Source organism: Nerophis ophidion, linkage group LG28 (genome assembly GCF_033978795.1).
Source record: "Nerophis ophidion isolate RoL-2023_Sa linkage group LG28, RoL_Noph_v1.0, whole genome shotgun sequence".
Classification (NCBI taxonomy): domain Eukaryota; kingdom Metazoa; phylum Chordata; class Actinopteri; order Syngnathiformes; family Syngnathidae; genus Nerophis; species Nerophis ophidion.
Window position 1 is genome coordinate 14,627,178 of NC_084638.1, and position 16,011 is coordinate 14,643,188.

At 43.5% G+C, this 16,011-nt stretch overlaps 1 protein-coding gene across 2 annotated transcripts in view; it reads left to right on the forward strand.

Moving 5' to 3' along the window:
• Nucleotides 1-16,011, forward strand: part of tsen15 (TSEN15 tRNA splicing endonuclease subunit) — a 26,151-nt gene continuing 10,140 nt past the window's right edge. Inside the window, exons 1-5 of one of the 2 annotated variants that reach the window (XR_009804780.1) lie at nucleotides 1-346; nucleotides 422-503; nucleotides 6,024-6,159; nucleotides 12,428-12,606; nucleotides 12,935-13,075. Coding sequence is in view for 1 of the 2 variants with exons in the window: in XM_061890648.1 (XP_061746632.1) it covers nucleotides 215-346; nucleotides 422-503; nucleotides 6,024-6,159; nucleotides 12,428-12,599 (522 nt within the window). In the remaining variant the exon portion in view is untranslated. The remainder of the gene's footprint in view (nucleotides 347-421; nucleotides 504-6,023; nucleotides 6,160-12,427; nucleotides 12,607-12,934; nucleotides 13,076-16,011) is intronic. The other variant, XM_061890648.1, reaches the window with a different exon arrangement.

The window sequence follows — 16,011 nt, forward strand, 5'->3', positions numbered from 1 at the left end:
GGATGGATGAAATGTAGCCCTGTTCTGTAATTTACTTGGCAGTCGGAACATTAGTATCCGAACGTGTTCCACGACGACCACTTTCAATTGTTGCACATAAGTAGTGCCAGAACGGGTCCGTTCGAAATTTAAAACTAACAGTAATATACTAAGCACTGTTAACAGTAAAATAGTACCACTTATTTATTTGATGAAAAAATGATATGGTAAATCTATGACAGAAACACGAACAAGTGCGTGGAAGTGGGTAAGATTTGTTTCTCGCTGTGGCCATGCTGGATTAAAGCACTTAGCAGCAATGGACTCGTCGAAAGAGTCTCCGAACTGGATTCTGCAACATCCGGTGGTGAGTATGTTTATGTAAATATAATGTCGATATTGCTGCTAAAACTAATTTTATTCACATTTGTCTCTGAATCAGTATCACGTTATGAAGAACCTTGGCGTGGAAGACAGTGCACAAGTGCATGCTGCTTTTCTTGTTTACATGGATCTTACTGAGCGTGAGTTTGACAATATATATTTATATATTTTTAAAAACAACAATTGAGATAAACTTGGCATTCCAAGTCTGAAAGGAGAGGTAATAACATGATGGTTTCGTACGTAAAATTTGATACATCACTTCATAGTGACATAATGACGTTACCAAAATCCATCCATCATCTTCCGCTTATCCGAGGTCGGGTCGCGGGGGCAGCAGCCTAAGCAGGGAAGCCCAGACTTCCCTCTCTCCAGCCACTTCGTCCAGCTCTTCCTGGGGGATCCCGAGGCGTTCCCAGGCCAGCCGGGAGACATAGTCTTCCCAACGTGTCCTGGGTCTTCCCCGTGGCCTCCTACCAGCTGGACGTGCCCTAAACACCTCCCTAGGGAGGCGTTCGGGTGGCATCCTGACCAGATGCCCGAACCACCTCATCTGGCTCCTCTCGATGTGAAGGAGCAGCGGCTTTACTTTGAGTTCCTCCCGGATGGCAGAGCTTCTCACCCTATCTCTAAGGGAGAGCCCCGCCACCCGGCGGAGGAAACTCATTTCGGCCGCTTGTACCCGTGATCTTATCCTTTCGGTCATGACCCAAAGCTCATGACCATAGGTGAGGATGGGAACGTAGATCGACCGGTAAATTGAGAGCTTTGCCTTCCTGCTCAGCTCCTTCTTCACCACAACGGATCGATACAACGTCCGCATCACTGAAGACGCCGCACCGATCCACCTGTCGATCTCACGATCCACTCTTCCCCCACTCGTGAACAAGACTCCTAGGTACTTGAACTCCTCCACTTGGGGCAGGGTCTCCTCCCCAACCCGGAGATGGCACTCCACCCTTTTCCGGGCAAGAACCATGGACTCGGACTTGGAGGTGCTGATTCTCATTCCGGTCGCTTCACACTCGGCTGCGAACCGATCCAGGTAGAGCTGAAGATCCCGGCCAGATGAAGCCATCAGGACTACATCATCTGCAAAAAGCAAATACCTAATCCCGTGGCCACCAAACCGGATCCTTGGCTGCGCCTAGAAATTCTGTCCATAAAAGTTATGAACAGAATCGGTGACAAAGGACAGCCTTACCAAAATCACACGGTATTATTATGGTATTTATATTAAAAAAACAACTTTAAAATTAAGTAGCAGGAATATTTAGATCAGGGGTCTCAAACTCAATTTACCTCGGGGCCACTGGATGCAGAAACTGGGTGAGGCCGGGTCGTGAGAAAAGTTTCCTTAAAAACAATCTAATATCAATCAATCAATCAATGTTCACCTATATAGCCCAAATCACTAGTGTCTCAAAGGGCTGCACAAACCACAACACAAACCACTAGGACATCCTCGGTAGGCCCACATAAGGGCAAGGAAAACTCACACTCAGTGGGACGTCGGTGACAATGATGACTATGAGAACCTTGGAGAGGACGAAAGCAATGGATGTCGAGCGGGTCTAACATGATACTGTGAAAGTTCAATCCATAATGGATACAACACAGCCGCGAGACTCCAGTCCAAAGCGGATCCAACATAGCAGCGAGAGTACCGTTCACAGCGGAGCCAGCAGGAAAACAACCCAAGCAGAGGCGGATCAGGCAAGCTGTCCATCCTGGGTCCCGACTCTGGACAGCCAGTACGTCATCCATGGCCACCGGATCGGACCGGACCCCCTCCACAAGGGAGAGTGGGACATAGGAGAAAAAGAAAAGAAACAGCAGATCAACTGGTCTAAAGAGGCACTTTTTGACAAATTCTTCTTCTTTGAATGGCTTTCCCGTCCAAGCAACTTACTTGCCGATTCTCGCGATTTTTCCGGGACACACCCGAACACCAGTACCCCTCCCGTCAATCTACCGGGGCTAACATTCTCCCGGCCCTTAGGGCGTGTTGTGATGGCACTACCTGTGATGTTCTCTACAAACCACCGTCACGTCTGCTGTTCCACCATACAAACAGTGTGCAGACCTAGCCGCATATTGTTTGTGGCTTCTGCAGACCCAAGGAAGTGAGTGCAAGACATACTTATTCAACAGCCATACAGGTCAGACTGAGGGTGGCCGTATAAACAACTTTATCATTGTTACAAATATGCGCCACACTGTGAACCCACAACAAACAAGATTGACAAACACAACATCCAAAACACAACAGAACAAATACCCAGAACCCAATGCAGCCCTAACTCTTCCGGGCTACAATAGGGGGCGGGGTTGGGAGGAGCGGCGGTGTATATCGTAGCCCGGAACAGTTACGGATGCATGGGATTCTGGGTATTTGTTCTGTTGTGTTTATGTTGTGTTACGATGCGGATGTTCTCCCCAAATGTGTTTGTCATTCTCGTTTGGTGTGGCTTCACAGTGTGGCACATATGTAACAGTGTTAAAATTGTTTATACAGCCACTCTCAGTGTGGCTGTTGATCAACTATGTCTTGCAGTCGCTTACTGCGTCTGTTTATACCGACTACAACATGTGGCTGGGCCGGCACGCTGTTGGCACAGGTTGAAGAGGAAGCTTAAGGCAGTGCCTCCACGTTACCCTTTTAATATTGATGTTAAAGTATAAATCGAGAAGATGATTGTCCCTGGAGGGGCACTGACATTGAGAGTGTCCTTGAAAAATCGAGGGCATGAAAGTATGACGCTGTAAAGCGCCAGTCATGTAAAACTCGCGGGCCGCACCAACATTGTGTTTGAGACCCCTGGTTTAGATAAACCCACCGACTGTAATTGAATACAAACCTACTGCTCAAATGTTTTTATTATATTTATTACTACAGGAACATCCATTGTTTCGAGCAAATATTAAAATAACTTTACAATTTAGTGTCTATAATGTGAGAATGTAAACATCTAGTGTAAAACAATAATGTGCCCAACTTTTACTTTATGAGAAGGAGTGTCCTCCACAGTGGACCTGTTTATATCAGTTTGGGAAATGCTGTTTCTCAGAAAAGTTAACGATTAATGTAAGTTTTACCAATGTAAATACCTCACAAACTGATGTTTAGCTTCACTGGCTTCAAATATTTTTTCTGGTTGACAGTTTATGAGGTGGCGACTTGTCCAGGGTGTACCTTACCTTCCGCCCAAGTGCAGCTAAATAGGCTTTAGCCCCCCACGACATTAGGAGACATGTGGTAGAAGATAGATGGATGGATATAAAGTAGTTTTTCACTTCAGCTATTTCCTGAAATGTAGTTTTTTTGTGTGATTTCCCTCCATGCTCTGTGTTGCCTCGGAAACGCTCGAGACGAAAGTGGTTCGCTTTGCTTTGCAGAACACAGACTTTCTTACCCCTGCAAAAGAGATTGTTTCTGCCAGGGTTTGTTTGTGTGTATGTTAGCACCTTAACTCAACAGTTATGGATTCATTTTGATGATTTTTTTAAGGAAATGTCCAAAAAACAATTCCTCACATCTACCAAAACCACATTTCCTGCTTAGGGTGCTCCGCGCACTCCGACCTACAGAGGATTTTGGTTAATGTACCGTATTTGCCGGACCATAGGGCGCACCAGATTATAAGACGCGCTGCCGAGGAGTGGTACATTTTTGATAATTTTTCATATCCCGTATTTCCTTGAATTGACGCCGGGGCGCTAATTGATTTAAAACCTCTTCTCACTTCGGCACTTACCAAAGGTATGCAGTAAAAATTTTAGTGTGATGTAAGCTTGGACCTTAAATCCTACTGAATAGCTCTTAATCGTCTTCCCTTTATGTGATTCCGAATTACTGGTATTGAAATCAGCCTCTTCCATTTTGAAAATGATGACAGGGGAAGTGTCACTCGTGACGTCACAAGTTTGACCAGGCGGTAATACTAAGCATGCGCTAATTATTTTGGGAAACAAGCTTTACCCGGCAGTAATTCAAGGCAGGCGCATACTATAACCCCTGCGGCAATTCAAGGTGCACCGGATTATAGGGCGCATTAAAGGAGTCATATTATTATTTTTTTCTTTCTAAATTCAAAACACTTTCTTGTGGTCTACATAACATGGAATGGTGGTTATTCGGTGAAAATGTTGCACGGATTATGTTTTACAGATAATCTTCAAGCCGCTTTCTGACAGTCGCTTCAGAATGCACCGATTTGTGGGCGGTTTTATTTACGTGGCTCACCTTTGGCAGCATCTTCTCCCCGTCATCTTTGTTGTACCGGTGTAGCGTGCAGGGACGAGGGAGGAAAAATTGTCAAAAGATGGAGCTAACTGTTTTGTGACATTCAGACTACTTAAATCATTACCGGAGCAGCATCTCCTCATCCGGAAATAACCCTGAAATGTGTCCCGTGAAAAAACTTCCGACCGGAACTCTCTATTAACTAAAGTTCCTTGGGTGAATAATGTAAACTCAAGACAGCGTTGGCAAGTTTACTGACAGATATAAGTAACAACTTTAACCTACTTTATAGTAGAAATGGCAACAGTGGAAAACGAATGTCCTATAAATAAATAAATAAATAAATGGGTTGTACTTGTATAGCGCTTTTCTACCTTCAAGGTACTCAAAGCGCTTTGACACTTCTTCCACATTTACCCATTCACACACACATTCACACACTGATGGAGAGAGCTGCCATGCAAGGTGCCAACCAGCACCCATCAGGAGCAAGGGTGAAGTGTCTTGCTCAGGACACAACGGACGTGACGAGATTGGTTCTAGGTGGGATTTGAACCAGTGACCCTCGGGTTGCGCACGGTCACTCTCCCCACTGCGCCACGCCGTCCCTAAGAAGCTTATTGACTTCGGTGTCGCCACGGACTACGAAGGCGGACCCGTGCAATTTTTCAGGTTTCATGCAGATCCCAAATACAGATCAGAAGGTAAAAAAAGTTGGTTTTGCATAATAGTGTGAAACAAAACGCTAGAAAATGTCTTACCTTATACACACACCATAATAATACTCGTATGTTTAATGCACCGACAATCAATCAAGCGGTGCGGCTTCATACTGTAGCTTACCAAAGTTGTACTAAAACATTTTGATAGATTTCTGAGCGCTGTGTGTAATGTTTTCTATTTTCATGGAACATATACAATTTTCCTGTTGTTTACCTGAGTTATATTGTAATAATAGTGCAGTCTACATGTATATTTTATGTTTGACTGCCATTTACTGGTCACCCTTATCATTACACTATGTAGCAAATGAAATTGCTTCGAGGTCGGTAAGCAAAACCAGAAATATTCTGTACATTAGGCACACCAGGTTATAAGGTGCACTGTTGTGTTTTGAGGAAAAAAAAAGGATTTTAAGTGCGCCGTATAGTCCAGAAAATACGTTAGTTTATTTTCAGACCCAGCCAACGCTAAAGCGCCAGAAAAAAAACAACTACACACTACGTTTTTGATAAATACTGTCATGCATTACAGCATTGTTGTGAAGACTTAGAAACGGCAATACTGCAGTGTATCTGCAATACCGTTACACACCTACTGTCAATAATTACTCTCGCTTGTGTGTTATTGTGTGAATGCTGTAATTCTAAAAGCGACTCCGCCATCGACCACACTTTACTCTTGATCTTTGCAGTGCGTAACTGGAAGGAGGTGTCCTGTGTTAAAAGTGATGAACTCCAGCTTGTTTTGTTAGAGGGAAAAGAGACGGAAGGCTCGCCTATGCAGACAGTTTTTCCAGTGCCTGTGAGTCAGTTCATATGCCACAGAAGGTAAGACAAAGAAAAGCTGACTGCCTTATTTTGAATTTTATAAATTAACTGTTTATCACGTCACAGTAGAGAGATCTGGATTTTAGAGATGTGCGATACCACAAATTTTTTTCTGATCAAATGTAAAAGAGGTGTAAAACTTTAAAAATTCTAGGCTTTTTTACTTGGCTCGCAAAGGCCTGGAATTAATATGCATCAAAAAAGTATTTTATCTTTGCTTACCTAATGTATTTGTTCTTTCCATTTTGACAGAAGAAAATACATGTTGCCTACTGCATGCAATTTAATATCTTTTTCAAACTTGCTCTAATAATGCAACACATTTTATATAATGATACATTTCAAACACTTTTCTTTTGTAAAAAATAAAAATAAATACTCAGATATCTACTTGACTCATAAGTTATCCATCAAATTGTACACTGTAGGGTTGTGCTTAATCCGGTACTAATTACGTATCGCGGTACTTTTACATTTGCTTCAAACATGGGTAAACATTTAAGTAGTCAAGGAGGACAGGGCAGAGGTTCCCTTCAGGGTCGATGTTTTCACCCGTCACTTTACCCGGAAATGGGTCTGCTGAGCTCTGCTTCCCGGTGACAATTCGAGGCCGCCGATTCGTGACAATCTGGTTGCTTTATTATTAGGTTTGCAGCACACAACTGGACCCGTTCATCACTCTACTGCGCAATGCACGCTCAACCTCTCTCTCTCTCTCTTTACTCGCCCACTCACTCACTGACATTACTCTGCCAACACGTTGACATTCTCACAATCACACACACGCTACTCTCATAAATTAACCTGCTCCCCTGCTGTGTACATGTAGATACATAACATGTAGATACGTACAGTTGTGATCAAAATTATTCAAACCCCCCACAATTTTGGTGTTTTAGCAGGTTAGACATTTATTCCGTATTTTGTTTATAGTCATATCAAATAAAGATGTGTGAAATAGACAAATGCAACTTAAATTGTAACATTGTATTTTAGAAAATACCAAAAAAGGACATTTTTCTTAATATTCCATTGACAAAATGATTCAACCCCCTAGTTACATGCATCTTTAGTACTTAGTAGAACACCCTTTGGCAGTAATGACATCCTTCAAAGGTGATACATAAGCGGACACAAGCTTCTTGCAACCATCTGCAGGTATTTTAGCCTATTCCTCTTGGGCAAAGGCCTCCAGTTCATTCATATTTTTGGGCTCGCGTGCTGCAACTGCCTTCTTCAAGTCCCACCACAGCTTTTCTAGAGGATTTAGGTCTGGCGACTGTGAAGGCCACTCCAGAGTCTTCCAGCCCTTCTTCTGCAACCACTCTGATGTTGATTTGGAGGTATGCTTGGGATCGTTGTCATGTTGAAAGGTCCAACGTCTCCCAAGCCTCAGCTTCGTCACTGACTTCATGAAATTTGCAGCTAATACATCCTGCTAGGAAATAGAATTCATAATGCCTTGAATGCGCTGGAGATTCCCGGTACCTGAGGCAGAGAAACAGCCCCAGAGCATGATTGACCCCCCACCATGCTTAACAGTAGGCAAGGTGTTCTTCTCTTTGTAAGCTTCATTTTTTCTCCTCCAGACATAACGTTGATTCAAAGGCCCAAAGAGTTCCAGTTTTGTCTCATCACTCCATAGAACAGTTTCCCAAAACCTTTCGGGTTTGTCCAGATGATTTTTGGCATACTGGAGTCTTTTTTTTCTTGTGCCTGGTAGTCAGAGGTGAGGTGCGCATGGGAGTTCTGGTATAGAGGCCTTCATCTCGTAGTGCGCGCCTTATTGTCTGGGACGAAACCTGCGTTCCCCCCTCTGCAATGTCCTGATGTAGTTCCTTAGCTTTTACCCGGGGGTTTTTTATCACTGTACGCTTCAAATACCGGACAGCAGTTGCACACAGCATCCTCTTTCTACCACGCCCAGCTAGTATTTCCACTGTGCCTTTAGCTTAAAAACTTGCCACTTATGCTCACAACTGTGTCTCTTGGAATGTGTAATGTCTTTGCTGTTTTCTTATATCCATATCCTTTCTTATGAAGAGAAATTACCTCCTCTCTTGACTTCTTTGACCACTCCCTGGACTTCACCATGTTGCAAATACACCATTGACCATCTACAAGAAGCTGAGCGTCAGTCTTTTTCAATCAGTTTATTTGTTGCTCGTTGTGGTTCTAATCACATCAACAGGTGTTTTCAACACCTGATTGAAAAGACCTTATTCAAATCCTGTTCTTAAGAGTTATGATCTTCGAGGGGTTGAATAATTTTGTCAATGAGATATTAAGAGAAATGACACTGTTTGGTATGTTACAAAATATAATGTTGTAATTCAAGTTGCATTTGTCTATTTAATGCATCTTTATGCAAAATAAAGATGATTAAACAAAATACAGAATAAATGTCCAACTTGCTAAAACTCCAAAATTGTGTGGGGGTTGAATAATTTTGATCACAACTGTAGACGCTCACACAGCTGCTTGGTTTGATGCCAAATATTAGCGGGGTTAAAGCTGCCCAATTAACGTCAACAATGCAAGTGAAATGACTACATTTTGTAACAAATTCCTACAAGTTGTGTTTTTTTTTAATACATGTTTTACCTGTTACATGGCTTATCCGTGTACAATTATCTATAGTTTTGTTTTTAGTGCTTATTAATACTTCATGAATATGCATGACATTTTCAGCATCATTGACTAATTAAATCCTTAGTCACAATTATAATCGGGCAAAACACAGGGTTTTAATTATTTCCTACTATTTGCTGAAATTTAAAAAAATAGGGTTTTGCCGTTTAAGTCCTCCTGTGTTCAGGTACATGTTTCCTGAGTTTATCAATACCAAAACAACAAAAGAGTTTTTGATTACATAGATATCGATCTACCCACTGTCGTATTTAATGATACTATAGTTGGTATCGTTACTGCCAATAATTGTATCACTCCGCTCACTTCTGTCTACATTCAAGACCTATAGAATAGCTGTTCGCATATCCTCTTACATTGTGTAGTGTAGCATGTTGAGCTATTCTTCATCCTCCCGTGACAATGATACATGTAAGGAACATACAGTAAAGTCCCGACTATAAGCCACTACTTTTTTCCTACGCTTTGTCTACTACGGCTTATAAAACAGTGCAGCTAATTTATGGATTTTTCTTCGCTGACAGCCATTAAGCAAATAGTTTTCATTAAACACATGCAAAGACACTTAAATGTATTATTGTTTGTGCTACTGTGCCATCTTTTGGATGAGTTCGCTCACTGCAGGTGCAGCTGGATGCTACAAGTGTTTCCTGCTGTTTAAAGTTTTAAACCGGAAGCAAAAATGTTGTTCTGTCTTCTAATCATCCATAGCGATTTTATTCGATTCGTATGGATTCTTCATCCATCACTCCAAGCAACGTTTTTAAGTTTTACAATATAACTAGGTTAATTCTTAGGCTCCAGCGACCCCCCCATGACCCCAAAAGGGACAAGTGGTAGAAAATGGATGGATAAACCGTCCCATGTTTGATGTCTGCATGTGTTTTCATGCATATTTGTACGCGCTATCATAATGTAATCCATGGAGGGTCGTTAGCATGACCTAATATGCTAACACGTTTTTGAGCGTCTGTTGGTATTAATAACTTACAACGGCATTCTTTTTTTATGGCTTCACTTTCACAAATTCCTCAGTAAATTCACCAAAATGTCACCGGGGAGTTATTGAGTCTATTTAGCAGATTGGAGAGCGAGCTTCCGCAGCTAGTGTGTCCATGATGATGACTTCTGTTTTGTCTGATCAACCGTTTTACTGCCGTGTTACAGACATCGTTTGGAAACAATTAGGGTATGTAAATAAACATTTCTGTGTAGATGACGCATTTCGCAACATGTATATTTTCGGCTTATAGTCTGCTGCGGCTAATATATGGAAAAAAAATGTTCTTCTAAAATGTAGTGAGTGGGTGTGCTCTATAGACCGGAAAATACGATAGTTTATGTCCTGTCTTGACTGGGGCTGAGAATTGTCTTTGTACTGTGAAGGAGACATTGGACGCTAGTGAAAATGCTAGTGTGTTAAGGACGTTTACTTGTCGCTGTCAATCTTGCGTGACACTGCTAAAATGTATCATCAAAATGCATGATCACAATTTAACAAAAGCATTATAAGCTATATTTATATAATTTATGCCGTTTATCATCTAGCAACCCTAGTGTGAATGATTGTCGATACCACTGTATCAAACCCAAGGCACGGGGGCCAGATATGGCTCGCCGTTTCATTTTACTTGGCCCTCGAAAGCCTGGAAAAAATATGTATCAATAAAGTGCTGAAATTTGTCTTACTAAATGTATTATTTCTTTCTATTTTGGCAGGAAAAAAAATGTACTCCATGCAATCGCAAATTTTGTTAACTTAAATATTGTATAATTATGCAAATATGTATTATCAAACATTTAAACCATTTTTCCATTAGAAATAAATAGTAATGATTTCAAAAAAGTTATCCATCAAATTTTGCAATGTACAAGTAGCAATAGATTCCATGGTAAAATTGTGACATTTACTGTGGTTTTTATAGCATTTTTCTCTAAATTAAAAAAACAGTACTTTGTTACTGTAATAAAATGTGGTGCCGCTTTGGCATTTAAAGTAATACACAGAAAAATCTACAGTTGTGGATTTGCTGTAAAAAAACAAAAAAAAAACCTGGCAGCTCAGGTGCCAAAATATTACTGTAAAAATGCATTTTTTTTTAAAATTTATATTAAAAAAACAATTGTAGCAACTGAGCTGCCTTTTTTTTTTTTTTTACCATAAAAACAGCAGTACGGTTTTTCCATTTAAATTAAAATACATTACATTTTAAGGCGAAATTATTGCAATTTACCATATTTTTTTTACATTTTATAAAATGCATAAAAAAATTGTGTAATAATAATGTTCGCTGAGAAAAGCAGCCCTCTGGGGCCAAACATAACTGCGATGTAATCCTCAGTGAAAACGACTTTGACACCTCTGGTCTATACCACGTGTCCTGTAATTGAAAGGTCAACAATCCAGGGTGTACCTTGCGTCTCACTCAAAGTCAGCTGGGATAGATTCTAGCTCACCATCGTGAGGCAGCATCTCTAACAAGGAGAAGCTGTTTAGCAAATGGGGTGTAACGGTACACAAAAATTTTGGTCCGGTATGTACCTCGGTTTAGAGGTCACGGTTCGGTTCATTTTTGGTACAGTAAGAAAACAACAAAATATAAATTTTTTGGTTATTTATTAAACAAATTTGTAAACAATGGCTTTATCCTTTTAACATTGGGAACATTATAATAATTCTGCCCACGTTAATCAACATTAAACTGCCTCAACGTGTTGCTCAGATTAAATAAAATGACAAAACTTTTCTTCTACATATAAAATGTGCAACATTAAACAGCTTCAAGTCAACTCATCCTGTTTAATTTATTACAGGATTTGGGAACCCTGTAGTTGATTTTTATTATGTAAATGTTATATTTGTATCAACATGTGATAGCAGGGACCCTGCCATTCAAAACTAGGCTGCTAAATTACTAATGATTAATGTAACTACAGCTGAAGAAATAGTACAGTAGCAAAAGAAGAGACTGTTCATCCCTGAACACCATGGAGTTCATGTAGGCTTTATGATGCACTTACATTAATATATCAACTATCAAAGACAGAAACTCTTCATTTAACATAATGTCCTTTTTTGCTGCTTCAACACACCTCAATCAACATTGTCCGTAACATACGCACACACCGCAGAATGAGCTAACGTTACGCTAAAAGCTAATTAGCCTTCACCTTAAGCCAGGACTGCGAGTGAGCTGAGCTGCAGTTTGCTTCTTGAAGGTCAACGGGCTTATAGTGATATTAGTAGTAGTTGACTTGGAAGTGTTAATTATTATTTGGGGAGAGTCCGCTGCTCACCTGCTAAACACCTATCTGCTCAACGCTGAAGCCCTGACTACATGCGCTCGGAATACGCACTGCTGATTGGCTATTACCGCTACGGTTGTAACCAATCAGATGATTGTGTGGGTGGGACAATTCTGGGTGCTGTGTAGGAGTAGGCTGAAACCAGAGCAGCTTATTAAGACTTTAGCATAGGCCTCTACTTCATATGTACTCGTTCGGTACTCCTCCGCACCGAACCGAAACCCCTGTACCGAAACGGTTAAATACAAATACACGTACCGTTACACCCCTAATGGATACATCAATGAAGTTGATGTTCTGTACTTATTTGCAGTGTACGACACGTGCTGGACAGAGGCTTTCCGATGCTCCTGTGCGCCGTGGCTTCAGACTCCACGTTAGTCTACCAGAGGTTGACTGATGGCTTGGTGACCCCCGACCCACCTGTAGGTCCTTTCCAAGATGTTGGACGCCGCAAGCACAGGAAGAGACGACAGCAGCACTGAGCAATTGGTGGGAAATGCAACTGATCACACAATTGTTTGGACTTTGTTTGAATCAGGCTTATGTGCACTTCTAATAGGCTGTGAGCAGCCATGATGCAGGTTCCATTGTCTCTTGCTGGTCATATTTTGTTTACTTCAGTTAAAGGAGAACTGCACTTTGTTTTAAAATTGTGTCCATCATTCACAATTGTTAAGTAAGACAAGAACATGTATGTTTTTCTATTTTTGGACAAGTCGCCACCTCATCGCAGGGCCAACACAGATAGACAGACAAAATTCACACTCACATTCACACACTAAGGCCAATTTAATGTTGCCAATCAACCTATCCCCAGGTGCATGTCTATGGAAGTGGGAGGAAGCCGGAGTACCCGGAGGGAACCCACACATTCACGGGGAGGACATGGAAACTCCACACAGAAAGATCCCGAGCCCGGGATTGAACCCTGACTACTCAGGACCTTCGTATATACATTGTAGGTTTTGGAAATGTTTATCAAATTTATTTCAAAAACGGTGCCTGTAAAACGGCTGATCAAAAAAAACAATTATTCATCATCATAGACCCACTAGCTGCCAAGCTACCTTTCCAATCAGCTAAACAGACTCAGTATCTCCACGGTGATGTTTTGTTTAATTTACTAAGTAATTTCCGAAACTGGAAAAATACCAAAAGAATGCCATTGTAAGTTAATAATACTAACACAGACACTAGCATATCAGCTAATGCTAAAGACGCGAGCTTCATTACATTACGATAGCACATACAAATAACCATGAAAACACTGCTAAAGACATCACACATGAAACAGTTTAGTACAGGGGTCCTCAAACTACGGCCCGCGGGCCAGATGCGGTCCACCAGCGTCCAAAATGCGGCCCGTGGAAAGTCCAAGTTAAAAAAATAAAAATATATTTTTTCAATATCCATCCATCCATCTTCTTCCGCTTATCCGAGGTCAGGTCGCGGGGGCAACAGCCTAAGCAGGGAAACCCAGACTTCCCTTTCCCCAGCCACTCCGTCTAGCTCTTCCCGGGGGATCCCGAGGCGTTCCCAGGCCAGCCGGGAGACATAGTCTTCCCAACGTGTCCTGGGTCTTCCCCGTGGCCTCCTACCGGTTGGACGTGCCCTAAACACCTCCCTAGGGAGGCGTTCGGGTGGCATCCTGACCAGATGCCCGAACCACCTCATCTGGCTCCTCTCGATGTGGAGGAGCAGCGGCTTTACTTTGAGTTCCTCCCGGATGGCAGATCTTCTCACCCTATCTCTAAGGGAGAGCCCCGCCACACGGCGGAGGAAACTAATTTCAGCCGCTTGTACCCGTGATCTTATCCTTTCGGTCATGACCCAAAGCTCATGACCATAGGTGAGGATGGGAACGTAGATCGACCGGTAAATTGAGAGCTTTGCCTTCCGGCTCAGCTCTTTCTTCACCACAACGGATCGGTACAACGTCCGCATTACTGAAGACGCCGCACCGATCCGCCTGTTGATCTCACAATCCACTCTTCCCTCACTCGTGAACAAGACTCCTAGGTACTTGAACTCCTCCACTTGGGGCAGGGTCTCCTCCCCAACCCGGAGATGGCACTCCACCCTTTTCCGGTCGCTTCACACTCGGCTGCAAACCGATCCAGTGAGAGCTGAAGATCCCGGTCAGATGAAGCCATCAGGACCACATCATCTGCAAAAAGCAGAGACCTAATCCTGCGGTCACCTAACCGGAACCCCTCAACGCCTTGACTGCGCCTAAAAATTCTGTCCATAAAAGTTATGAACAGAATCGGTGACAAAGGACAGCCTTGGCGGAGTCCAACCCTCACTGGAAATGTGTTCGACTTACTGCCGGCAATGCGGACCAAGCTCTGGCACTGATCGTACAGGGAGCGGACCGCCACAATAAGACAGTCCGATACCTCCTACTCGCTGAGCACTCCCCACAGGACTTCCCGAGGGACACGGTCGAATGCCTTCTCCAAGTCCACAAAGCACATGTAGACTGGTTGGGCAAACTCCCATGCACCCTCAAGAACCCTGCCGAGAGTATAGAGCTGGTCCACAGTTCCACGACCAGGACGAAAACCACACTGTTCCTCCTGAATCCGAGGTTCGACTATCCGGCGTAGCCTCCTCTCCAGTACACCTGAATAAACCTTACCGGGAAGGCTGAGGAGTGTGATCCCACGATAGTTGGAACACACCCTCCGGTCCCCCTTCTTAAAGAGAGGAACCACCACCCCGGTCTGCCAATCCAGAGGTACCGCCCCTGATGTCCACGCGATGCTGCAGAGTCTTGTCAACCAAGACAGTCCCACAGCATCCAGAGCCTTAAGGAACTCCGGATGGATCTCGTCCCCCCCCGGGGCCTTGCCACCGAGGAGCTTTTTAACTACCTCAGCGACCTCAGCCCCAGAAATAGGAGAGTCCACCACAGACTCCCCAGGCACTGCTTCCTCATAGGAAGACGTGTTGGTGGGATTGAGGAGGTCTTCGAAGTATTCCTTCCACCTATCCACAACATCCGCAGTTGAGGTCAGCAGAACACCATCCGCACCATACACGGTGTTGATAGTGCACTGCTTCCCCTTCCTGAGGCGGCGGACGGTGGTCCAGAATCGCTTCGAAGCCGTCCGGAAGTCGTTTTCCATGGCATACCCGAACTCCTCCCATGTCCGAGTTTTTGCCTCAGCGACCGCTGAAGCCGCACACTGCTTGGCCTGTCGGTACCTGTCCACTGCCTCCGGAGTCCTATGGGCCAAAAGGACCCGATAGGACTCCTTCTTCAGCTTGACGGCATCCCTCACCGCTGGTGTCCACCAAGGGGTTTTAGGATTTCCGCCCCGATAGGCACCAACTACCTTGCGGCCACAGCTCCGATCAGCCGCCTCGACAATAGAGGTGCGGAACATGGTACACTCGGACTCAATGTCTAGCACCTCCCTCGTGACATGTTCGAAGTTCTTCCGGAGGTGGGAATTGAAACTTTCTCTGACAGGAGACTCTGCCAGACGTTCCCAGCAGACCCTCACAATGCGTTTGGGCCTGCCAGGTCGGTCCGGCATCCTCCCCCACCATCGCAGCCAACTCACCACCAGGTGGTGATCGGTAGAAAGCTCCGCCCCTCTCTTCACCCGAGTGTCCAAAACATGAGGCCGCAAATCCGATGACACAACTACAAAGTCGATCATGGAACTGCGGCCTAGGGTGTCCTGGTGCCAAGTGCACATATGGACACCCTTATGTTTGAACACGGTGTTTGTTATGGACAAACTCTGACGAGCACAAAAGTCCAATAACAAAACACCACTCGGGTTCAGATCCGGGCGGCCATTCTTCCCAATCACGCCTCTCCAGGTTTCACTGTTGTTGCCAACATGAGCGTTGAAGTCTCCCAGTAGGACAAGGGAATCA